Source organism: Mustela nivalis (assembly GCF_964662115.1).
Source record: "Mustela nivalis genome assembly, chromosome: 7".
Classification (NCBI taxonomy): Eukaryota; Metazoa; Chordata; class Mammalia; order Carnivora; family Mustelidae; genus Mustela; species Mustela nivalis.
The window spans coordinates 493,048-505,353 of NC_139026.1; the positions used below are offsets into that span (position 1 = coordinate 493,048).

General features: G+C 51.8%; 1 protein-coding gene across 1 annotated transcript in view; it reads right to left on the reverse strand.

Moving 5' to 3' along the window:
- MOV10L1 (Mov10 like RNA helicase 1) overlaps positions 1–10,426 on the reverse strand; it is a 61,456-nt gene extending 51,030 nt beyond the window's left edge. The window contains exons 1-2 of the mRNA XM_082739415.1: positions 10,272–10,426; positions 9,021–9,205 (exon numbers count right to left, since the gene is read on the reverse strand). Of these exons, the coding sequence (XP_082595541.1) occupies positions 9,021–9,205; positions 10,272–10,368 (282 nt within the window). The 5' untranslated portion in view covers positions 10,369–10,426. The remainder of the gene's footprint in view (positions 1–9,020; positions 9,206–10,271) is intronic.
- Positions 10,427–12,306: the final 1,880 nt, after the last annotated feature.

Sequence of the window (12,306 nt, forward strand, 5' to 3'; positions counted from 1 at the left end):
TTTTAAAATTTCAGCTAATAAATTCAGCAAACCTGTAGAATACAAGATCAATATAGAAAAATCCCTCTCATATATGCGCACTCACAATGAACGAGCCCAACCAGAAATTTGGAAAACAATTCCATTTACAATATCGTCAGAAAATAATAAAACGCTTAGGAATAAAGTTAAGCAAAAAGATGAAATACATACACTAAAAACTACAAAACATGGCTGAGAGAAGTTTAAAAAAGACACAGACGAACAAAGCATTCATGGACTAGGAGACCTAATATGAAGGTACCAATACTATCCCATGGGGTGTACAGATTCGATGTAACCCTCTCGAAATCCCAGGAACATTTTCAATGGTATTCTAAAGTTCATATGGACTCTCAAGGGACCCTGAACAGCAAAAACAACCTTGAAAAGGGAGAACAAAGTTCTGTGAAGCCTCAGCAATCAAGAGCGTGTAGTGCCATAAAGACAAACTCAAGACCGATGGTAAAGAGTGTGCACCAGTGACCTTCACAAGAGCACGGAGACCACTCAAAGGAGAAAGGTACCCCACTGTGCGGTCCTCTCGAATAATGGTGCTGAGCGGCGCCGGGTGGCTCAGTGGGGTAGAGCCTCTGCCTTCAGCTCAGGTCATGATCCCAGGTCCGGGGATGGAGCCCCCGAGCCGGGCTCTCTCCTCAGCAGGGAGCCTCCTTCTGCCTCTCTCTCTGCCTGCCTCTCTGCCTACTTGTGATCTCTCTCTGTCAAATAACTAAATAAATCTTTAAAAAAAATCGTGCTGGGAAAATGACACCAACGCGCAAATGAACGAAGGCGAACCCTTACCCAACACCATATTAAAAAATTAACACGAGGTGGATCAGACTTAAATCTAAGAGCTAGAACTATTAAACTTTTAGAAGCAAGCAAAGGTGAAAATCTTCATGATCTTGGATTAATCAATGACTTTTTCATTGTGATAGCCAAAGCACAGTCAACTAAAAAAAAAAGGATAAATTCCACTTCACCAAAATTTGAAATGTCCTTGTATCGAAGAAAACGATCAACAGAAGCTGAGAAGAAAACCCACAGCACAGCAGGAACGCTTGTAAATCACGTATCTGATAAAAGATCAACACCCAGAATATATAAAGAATTTCTGTAAGTCAAGAAGAAAATAAACAAGACAATGAAAATATGGACAAAGAACTTAAATAGGCATTTCTCCAAATAAGGTTTATAAATGACCAAGCACATGAAAAGATGTTCAGCATCACTGATTATTTTTTTTTTTTTTTAAAGATTTTTTATTTATTTATTTATTTAACAGAGAGAGATCACAGGTAGGTAGAGAGTCAGGCAGAGAGAGAGAGAGAGGGAGAAGCAGGCTCCCCGCTGAGCAGAGAGCCCGATGCGGGACTCGATCCCAGGACCCTGAGATCATGACCTGAGCCGAAGGCAGCGGCTTAACCCACTGAGCCACCCAGGCGCCCCAGCATCACTGATTATTAAGGGAAGGTAAATCAAACCCACAGCAAAATACCACTCTGTATCCACCAGGACGGCTACTCTCAAAAAAAAAAAAAAAGAAAAAAGAAAGTAACTTGTGTTGGCCAAGATGTAGAAAAACTGGAATCCCTGGGCATTGCTGGAAGGAACAGAAGTGGTGCAGCTACTATGGAAAAGCTTGCTGGTTCCTCAAAGAGCTAAACACAGAATGACTATACGACTTCTTTAATTCCACTGCAAGGCGTATACCCGACAGAAAACTGGGACTCAAAGACACTTGCTCAGAGCAGCATCATTCACGATACCCAAAAGGTAGAAACAACCTAAGTGTTCAACAGATGACGGTACTAAGTGTAATCTATACATACAGTGAACTATTCCTCAGCCATAAAAAGGAATAAAATTCTGATACAGGTTACATGGGTAAACCTTGAAAATACTATGCCAAGTTCAGTAATGCAAATACGAAAGGACAAATATTGCATGATTCCATGTGTGTGAGATACCTAGAAGAGTCAAATTCATAGAGATAGAAAGTAAAACTGAATTATTGTTTTAGGAACGATGGTAAAATTAGGAAAATGATGATAATGGGTATGTACCTGTCACTGGGTTGTATACCAAAAATGGTTAAAATGGTAAATCTTATGTATATTTCACCATAGTAAAGCTGTGTAAAAAATAAGGAAATTCCACATCCTTCATGAAATCAGTACATACTACCTAATGTGGGCAAAGCAAGCGAAGGTATGAGCACACTGTTCCAGTGACTCAGGAATCTACTGAACAGCCGAGAGCGGAACCCACGGAGCGCTCCGAGCCTGAGGAAATAAGGAACGGCGGGAGCACGCGCGGTTTCTTTCTTTCTTTCTTTCGGTAGCAGTGTAGGCCGGAGCAACCTTCTAAACTTTCTGCAACGACAGAGACATTTTGCGTTTGTGCGGCCTGATTTGGTAGCCACCAGCTGCACTTAGCACTGAAAATGTGGTTAGTGAAGCTGAGCAATCTTAAATTTTATTTACTTTTAATACGTTTAAATGTAAATAGCCAACACATGATTGATGCTATCATCTTGAATGATGCAATTCTAAAATGTTACTTAAATGTACTATTTTTTAAAAAAGATTTTCTTTATTTATTTGACAGACACAGATCACAAGCAGGCAGAGAGGCAGAGATAGAGGAGGCAGCAGGCTCCCTGCTGAGCAGAGAGCCCGATGCAGGGCTCAATCCCAGGACCCTGAGATCATGACCTGAGCCGAAGGCAGAGGCTTTAACCCACTGAGCCACCCAGGTGCCCCTAAATGTACTATTTTTAAGATTTAAAAAGATAATATTAAGCATTAAACTGCCATTTGCTAACTAGAATAAAGTATACCTCAAACATTTTTTTTGAAAGATTTTATTTATTTACTTATGTGAAAGAGAAAGAGTAAGTGAGCAGGAGGGAGAGGGAGAGAGAATCTGAAGTAAGACTTGGTGCTGAGCACAGAGCCCAACACGGGGCTTGATCCCATGACCCTGAGATCATGACCTGAGCCAAAAACCAAGAGTTGGACACTCAATCGACGGAGCCCTCCAGGTGCCCCAAACCTTTTTTTTTTTTTTTTTGAGAGAGAGAGAATGCACGTGCGCATGGGGCTGGGTGGGAATGGGAGAGGGAGAAAGACAAGTTCAAGCAGGCTCCACACCCAGCAAGGAGCCTGATGTGGTGCTGATCCCACAATCCCTGAGATCTGGACCTGAGCCAAAATCAAGAGTCCGATGCTTAACCTTACCCCAGGCCCTCCTCATCTAAATCATTTTTAAAAAAGAGAATTTATTTATTTATCTGACAGAGAGAGAGAGATCACAAGTAGGCAGAGAGGCAGACGGAGCCAGGGTGGGGGCGGGTAAACCTGAGCAGAGAGCCCGATGCGGGGCCGATCCCAGGACCCTAAGATCAGGATATAAGCCAAAGGCAGAAGTTTAACGGACTGAGCCACCCAGGCGCCCCTCAACCATTTTTTAAAAAAAGCATTTATTTATTTGACAGAAAGAGAGCACAAGTAAGCATGAAGAAAAGCAGGCTCTCTGCTGAGCAGGGAGCCCGATGTGGGGCTTGATCCCTGGATCCCAGAATCATGACCTGAGCAGAAGGCAGCCACTTAACCAAGTGAGCCACCCAGACGCCCCTCATCTCAACCATTTTTAAAAAGGAGTTCAACTCCCTAAATTTGCCAACTACCAAATTATATGACAAAACCCAGCAGCTTTCCTACATATGAAGAAAAATACTAATTTAAAAATTTAGGGGGCACAGAGTGGTGCCATAAGTTGAGTATCTGATTCTTGGTTTCAGCTCAGGTCTAATCTCTGGGTCACAGGGTTGAGCCCTCCACTGGGCTCCACACTGGGCATGGAGCCTACTTGAGATTCCTGCTCTCCCTCTGCACCTCCTGCTCATGCTCTTGTTCTCTCTCTAAAGTAAATAAAGAAATCTTTAAAAAAAAATACAAAGCAAAGACATATTGATAATGGAATATAAACATTAAAGTTCTTGGAAATAAAAAATTTGTAGAATCTAAATAAAGGTATTGAGCTACCAAAAGAAGATAAAGGAGGCTTACGTAATCGGGGAAGTTGTCTCGGGAGATGCGGATGCGTGATCTACTGGTCGCTCGGCCTAAACGGTTCCACAAACTCAGTGCTGTCCAAAGAGATTCTGAGTTGAATAGGAGGGACAATAGAATGACCCCAGTGTTCACCCAGAATAATCAGAGAGCGGGAGAATGCTATCCACGTCGAGGAGGGAAACCCGCCTACCACCCAAGGATGAGACAGTGCCGCGAGGGCCGACACACAGGCACGAGGACCAACAGGGCCCCATATAGATGGGGTTCTGGTGTATGATAAAGGGACACTCTTGATCAGAAGGAAAAAAGTGGGATGACCGGTCAGCTCCTGAGAGAGAAATGTCTGGTTCCCTCTTTCAGCCTGTATAGCATATAAATTTCAGGCAGACTAAATATTTAAATGTCAATAGACAATTTTCAGAGAAAACTTGACTGCATATGTCTAAGAAGTGGAACAAGCCTCTCTAAGGATTCTTAGAGGCCAAAAGCCACAAGGAAAAAAGATAGACACATTTAACTACATAAAACAAAACTTGAAAAAATAGTCAAAACATAATCTCGGGAGAAGCAGCTACAATACTTTCATATAACAATATTCCTTAAAAAGCTCTCATTTCCCAACAAGACAAGGATGTGCACTCGTCCCACTTTTATTTGCTGGAGTACTGCAAGTCCTAGCCACAGCAGTTAGATGACATACAGAATAAGCAGCATCCAGATTGGTAAGAAAGAAGTTAGCATACGCAGATGACACGATACAATATACGTTTAGAAAACCCTAAAGGCTCCACCAAAAAACTCCTGGAACTGATAAATGAACTTAGTAAAATCACAGAATACATATCGATATAGAAAAATCTGTCGCCTTTGTATACACTAATAATGAAGCTGCAGAAGGTGAACTTGAGAAAGTCATCCCATTTACAATTGGATCAAAAACAATAAAATACTTAGGAATAAACTTAACCAAAAAGGTGAAGGACCTGCGCTCTGAAAACACTGAAACCCTGAGGAAAGACACTCAGGACGCTGCAGGAAATGGAAGGACATTCCACGCTCATGGGTTAGAGGAAAAATACTATTCAAACGTCTATACCACCCAAAGCAATCTACATGTTCCATGCAAGCCCTCTCAAAATGCCGACAGCACTGTTCACAGAGAACTAGAACAAACAATCCTGAAACTCGTATGGAGCCACAAAGACCTCAAATGGACAAAGCAATCCTGAAAAGGAAAAACAAAACTGGAAGCATCACAACTCCAGACCTCGAGTTACAAAGCAACAGTAATTAAAACATTATGGTCCAGGCACAAAAACAGACACAAAAATCAAGGGAATAGGATAAAAAAACCCCAGAAATAAACCCACAGTTACAGGGTCAGTAAATGTTCGACAAAGGGATGAATATCCAATGGGAAGCAGGCAGTCTCTTCAACAAATGGTGTTGGGAAAACTGCACAGAGACATGTAAAAGAATGAAACTGGACTACACTCTTACACCACACGCAAAAGTAAACTCAAAATGGATGAAAGACCTAAATATGAGGTAACAAAAATCTCAGAAAGGGAGCACAGGCAGTAATTTAATAACAAAAATCTCAGAAGGGAGCACAGGCAGTAATTTCTCTGACATCAGTCATAACATCTTTCTAGATGTGGCTCCTGAGTCAAGGGAAACAAAAGCAAAAATACACTATTGGGACTTCATTAAAATAAAAAGCTTGTGCTCAGCAAAGGAAATAATCAACAAAACTAAAAAGCAACATACTAGGGGCGCCTGGGTGGCTCAGTGGGTTAAGCCTCTGCCTTCAGCTCAGGTCATGGTCCCAGGGTCCTGGGATCGAGCCCCGCGTCAGGCTCTCTGCTCAGCAGGGAGCCTGCTTCCTCCTCTCTCTGCCTGCCTCTCTCCCTACTTGTGATCCCTCTCTGTCAAATAAATAAATAAAATCTTAAAAAATAAATAAAAAGCAACATATTCAATGTAAAAAGTTATTTGTAAATGACATCTGATAAATAGTATCAAATATATAAAAATTTCCTTTAACACCCCAAACCAAATAATCCAATTAAAAATGGGCAGAAGACATGAACAGAGATTTCTCCCAAGAAGACATCCAGACGACCAAAAGACACATGAAAAGATGTTGGACTTCTCATCAGGGAAACAGGAATCAAAACCAGGACGAGACACAATGTCAGGCTGGTCAGAATGGTTACAAGTAACAAGTCAGGAAACAACAGGTGCTGGCTAGGATGTAGAGAAAAAGGAGCTTCCTGCACTGGTGGGAATGCAAGCTGCTGTAGCCCCTCTGGAGAACAGTATGGAGGTTCCTCAAAAGTTAAAAAGAGGGCACCTGCCTGGCTCAGTCATTGGCTGCTGTCTTTGGCTCAGGTCATGATCCCAGGTCCTGGGATAAAGTCCCCCATGGGGCTCCCTGCTCAGCGGGGAGCCTGCTTCTCTCTCCCTCTCCCTGCTGCTTCCCCTACTTGTGCTCTCTCTCTCAAATAAATAAACAAAACCAGAAAAAAAGAAAGGGAAAGAAAGAAACAAACAAACAAACAAACTGGACCCTTATCTTAAAAAAAAAAAAAAAAAGCTGGGGCACCTGGGGGACTTAGTCAGTTAAATGTCTGTCTTCGGCTCAGATCATGATCCCAGGGTTCTGGGATCAAGCCCCGCATCGGGCTCCCTGCTCCGAGGGAAGCCTGCTTCTCTCTCTCCCACTACCCGTGCTTGTGTTTCCTCTCTCACTGTGTCTCTGTCAAATAAATACATAAATAATCGAAAGTAGAGCTACCCTATGATCAGGTCATCGCACCACAAGGTATTTGCCCCCGAAATACAAAATCATGAATTTCCAGGGTACGCGTATCTCCTACCTTTACAGCAGCGTTATTTACAACAGCTGAATTATGGAAGGAGCCCACGTGTCCACCAAGAGATGAGTGAATAAAGAAGAGGTAGTATATAGCCATACACAAAATGGAATACTACTCAGTCATCAAAAGATGAATCTTGCCATTTGCAATGACACGGATAGAAGCAGAGGATATTATGCTGCACGAAGTAGAGAAAGACAAATACCATATGATTCCACGCATACGTGGAATTTAAGAAACAAAACCAATAAGCAAAGAGGGAAAAGAAGGCAAAATAAACCGAGAAACAGATTTGTAATTATACAAAATGACAGTCACCAGAGGAGAGATGTGGGGGGATGGGTGAAATAGGTGATGGTGATTAAGAGTTTAAAAAAACTTTTTTATTTTTATTTTTTTTGAAATTTTATTTATTTGTTTGACAGAGAGATCACAAGTAGGCAGAGGCAGGCAGAGAGAGAGAGAGAGAGGGAAGCAGACTCCCTGCTGAGCGGAGAGCCTGATGTGGGACTCGATCCCAGGACCCTGAGATCATGACCCGAGCCGAAGGCAGAGGCTGAACCCACTGAGCCACCCAGGCGCCCCTATGAACCGTTTTCTGAAGTGGAAATGACATTTCACAGAGAAATTCTGAACCCCAGTAGTTTTCCTCCCAAAGACCAAAGAGTCAAGAATGGGGAGAGGGAGAATGAAGCCTGGGCAGGGTGACACGGTGAGATCATATTGAAAAAGCAGCTATGCAAAGAAAAATTTTCCCTAAAGAACAAGTTCTTTATTATATTTTTAACAGCTTATGACAGACTGTGGTGACAGCTGCATAACTCTGTGAATATATTTAAACACTGAACTGTGTACCTCAAGTGGGTACGTAGATTATATCTCAATAAAACGCTTTCTGAAGGTTTTACTTATTTATTTGACATATTCAGACAGTCGGCAGGGAGAGGCAGAGGCAGAGGGAGAAGCAGACTTCTGGCTGAGCCTGAAGCCCTGGAGCAGGACTAGACCCGAGGACCCTGGGATCCTGACCTGAGCCCAAGGCAGATGCTTGACTGACCCAGCCACCCAGGCGTCCTGTCTCAATAAAACTCTTTTTTCCCCCCAAAGATTTTATTTATTTATTTGACAGACAGGGATCACAAGTAGGCAGAGAGGCAGGCAGAGAGAGAGGAGGAGGCAGGTTCCCTGCTGAGCAGAGAGCCCCATGCGGGGCTTGATCCCAGGACCTGGGGATCATGGTGGGAGCTGAAGGCAGAGGCTTTAACCCACTGAGCCCCCCAAGCGTCCCAGTAATACTGTTTTTAAGTAAAAATAATCGATGATAGAGTCCACTAATTATGTTTGCCAACCGGATTACAAGGGTCCACTCTTTCTGCCCCTTGGACTTTGTGGGGCCTGCTGGAACAGGACTCCTAAATCAAATACGTCTGCAAGGCTATGGTCCAAGGCCATTCTTAGCGGCTAAAAGTGGGGCCCCTGGAAGCAGGGGAGGACACAGCTGTTTCAACTCGCAAGCGTGTGCAGGCGAGGCCGTGCTTCCGCGCACAAAGCCAGGAACAAGACCGGGACGCCCGGTGGCACACCGAACCAGACCGGGGTGCCTGGGGACGTCGCTGGTGCTCCTGGAAACCGCGGCGCGGCTTGTGCCGCATTCTGAAGCGACCCTCGCGCGAACGTCACTGGCCGCAGAGTCCGTGGGATGCTGTGCGCCCCGAGGATTCAAACTTACCGAAAAGCAACCAGCTAAGGGTGCAGGTTTGCCCAAAGAAAAAGAGGCTCCAACGATTCTCCATCTACGCGGTTTTGGAAACGCTAAGCCTCCTCTGCCACGACCCGAACCACAGACCGGCGTTTCCTGCTCAGCGACCTCCTTCTGCGGAGCTGGGGTCGCGCGCCCAAACTGCCCCGGAGGTCTCCGGACAGAAACCGAGGGCGCCCTGGGCAGGCGCACCGCAGCGCACCGCACCGCACGCTCGGCCTGCGCACGCCCCGAGGCTCACTGAAGGCCGAGCCGGCGCCGCAACCCGCGCAGCCTTACCCGGACGGCTCGGAGTCCGCGGGACACCCGGTCCTCTTGCACAACCGCGATGACCTCCTGGCCCACGTCGAGCAGCGCCTTGCTGGCCACCGCGTCGCCGCAGAAGTAGACCAGGTCGTCGATCATGCCGTAGTCCCCGCAGTACCTCGTCACCACTCCGCGCACGCTCTTCAGCGTGGGGTCACCTGAGACGCACACACAGCAGCGCTGCACGACCCGGGGGAGCACGCCCGCCCGCAGAGAAAGGCGGGGTCCGGGAGCGCGCGGCCGGGGCCCTCGGGGGCGGGCTTTGTCCTCCGAGACCTACAGGTGACCGGGGGGAGGGAGGGGGCCGCACCCCAGCTCCCCGGCCGCCGCGCGTGCGCCTCCGGGCTCGCTCCCAGGGGTCACGCGGAGACCGGCTCTACCCACACGGCGGTCTGGGGGTGCGTGACCGAAGCGGGTCCAGCGCAGAGCCGGCCCCTTACCGCGTGCTGCCGCCCCTCCTGGGCTCCCCGCCCGACCCGCACGTCGGGACACGCGGCCTCGCCTCCCCGGCCTCCCCGAGCCCGGCGCCGGAAGACCGTCCCGCCTACAGGCTGGCAAGCCCTCGGGGCGCAGCGACTGGCCCCGCGCGCGGCCGGGCTCCCTGCAGCCGCCGTGCTCGCCGGGGCCAGTGCGGCTCGGCCGGTCCTCGTCAGACTCGGGAGACCTGAGCCGCGCGGGTCGGAGGCGGGGTCGGGGTCGTGCGGGGGCGGGGTGGGGGTCGCGGAGGGTCGGGGTCGGGGTCGCGGAGAGTCGAGGTCGGAGCCCCGCGGGGTCGGGGTCGTGGAGGGTCGGGGTCGGGGCCGCGGAGGGTCGGGGTCGGGGTCGCGGAGGGTCGAGGTCGGAGCCCCGCGGGGTCGGGGTCGGGGTCGCGGAGGATCAGGGTCGGGGCCGCGCGGGGTCGGGGTCGGGGTCGCGGAGAGTTGAGGTCGGAGCCCCGCGGGGTCGGGGTCGGGGCCGCGCGGGGTCGGGGTCGGGGTCGCGGCCGCGCGGGGTCGGCGCACGGACGGCTCCCCGCGGCGGCTCCCCGGCTCCCTCCGGACACGCTCCGCTCTCCAGAGCTCGGCGAGACCCCCTGACCGCCGGCGCCCACGGGGCGGACGGGCCGCTCGGATCCCGCCGCCGCCCGCTCCGCCCGCACGCGAGGCCGCCGCCCCGAGCCCCGCCCGGCCCGCGCACACGCCCGGCGCCCCGCACGAGGCCGCCCCTCCGCGCCCCGCGAGGCACCTTCCGCGAGCTCGGCGCCCGGCGACGCCGCGCCCTCGGCCGGGCCGTCCGCCCTCCTCCAGAAGAACGCCACCAGCTTGGTCGCGAGTCGCAGCATGGCCGCCCGCCGCCTCAGACGCCGCACCGCCCGCCGCCGGAGGAGCGTCCGCACGCGGCCGCGCGCTTCCCGCCGCCCTCGGCCAATGGGGTCGGCGCGCCCGCGCCTGCGCACCCCGCTTCGCAGCTCGGCCAATCAGCTCTCCGCAGGCGCCGCGGCCGTTAGCCGCTGGGGGTTGGCCGTTGGCGGCCGTTAGCGCGCGCCGGGTGAGGCGAGCGGCCGGTGGGCGAGACGTCGTGCTGGGCGCCGGGTGTCGCGCTGTGGGCGGGGCCTCGTGCGCGCGCGGCCCGTGGGGGCGCTGGCCGGAGCTCGGGGCGGAGGTTCGGCTCCGGCGGCGCGCGCGGCTCGTGTCCAGTCCGCCGGAGCGTCTGTGCGCGGAGCGAGGCGCCCAGCGGTCCCTGGCGTGTCCCTGTTCCTCTCGCGCTGCCTGCGGGGCCCGCGGTGCGGACCGTCGGGCGCTGACCCGCGCGGCGGAGCTGGGGGTCGCCGCCTCCCGCGCTAACCCTGGACCCGCTGCGCTGCCTCCCCCCGGCTGCCGAGCGTGTGCTCCGACGTCTCCGGTCGGCTCGGAGCCGGTCCGGCCGCGGCCCGCGCGTCGGGTCACCGCGGACGAGCCATTCGTGCGGGGATGCCCGCACACTGCGTGTTACTTCCTGACTTGACTTCGTCCTGCTCGGAGAATGCGGCGTGGACGAGTCCACCCATCCACGTCCGTGTCGGGAGCTGCTCCCGGCGACCCGCGGCTCCCTGCTCTGTCTGCCCGGCCTGGCGTCCGTGTGACCCGGGCTGTCCTCCGTAGATCGGCCCCGGGCCCCGGGTGCTGTGACTCGTGCTGTCCTCAGTCGGTCAGACCCTGGCGGTCGTTGTGACTTGCGAGCCGTCCTTTCAGTAGATTGTCCTGGGGGCCCCGGGGTCATCGTGGACAGGATGCTGCGGTCTCCTGGGGTGGTTTGACCTGCGTGTTGTCCTTTCAGTAGGTCCAAGGGCAGCCTGACCCTTGCGCGTCCCTCTGAGCCGGGTCCTTATGATTCCCCTTGGAGAGCTGTGAAGGTCGTCCTTCCCCAACATCTCAGAAGGCTGCTGCAGACTGCATCTCAGACTGGTGCTGGGAACAAACACTGGAGTGGGGTGTCCCTGGGTTTTCCTGGATTGGGGGGCAAACGTGCCCAAGGCCGACGCTGTGGGCCCTGGTCGTGCATTGCTGCCAGGGTGCCAAGGAGAGGCTTGGACTGCAGGGTGGCCTGCCGCAGGAGGGTCCACTCCATAAGACCATCCCCCATATCCATCAGCCCTGTGTTCTGGCCTCTTCGACTGGGCTCTTGAGCTGGTCTATGTGGACACCCAATAGTGTCGGTGGAGACATGTTGCCCCTGCACTGCTCCTGGGGAAGCCTTCCGGGCACGGGAGCTCCTGAGCCTCTCACCCCACATCATCCGTAGGGCACACCGTCTGGGTGCGTCCACGTCCATCCAGAACCTCTCGCCGCTCACCACCCCTGCTGCCCGCAATCCCAGCTGGCAGCTGCCCCCGCCGGCTGCCCCACAGCCTGCCCCAGACGCTCCTGTGCCCGAAATCTTCCAAAAGTCCACCTCCAAGTCAGACTCACAGCGGCCTCATCCCTCATGTGACGGCTAGGCCCATCGTCCTCCAGCCTGGCCACCTCAAGACCCTTGCACACGTGGCACCTCTGTTTTGGCTCTTGGTGAGACTCTGCTCTTGCCTCCTCCTCACTGAGGCTGCCCTGACTCTCCGACGTACTCCCTGTCACAGAGCACAATGTTTATTTGGTGTGCTCCGTGCGCCGGTTAGAACGTGAACTCCGCGTGGGAAGGACGCGGTCTACTCTGTCCACTCTGTCAGTGTCTGCTGAACGGCGGTGAAAATGTTAAAACAGGAGTGGGATCTCAGCAGGCAGACGAGGGAGGGAGGGTATTTTAG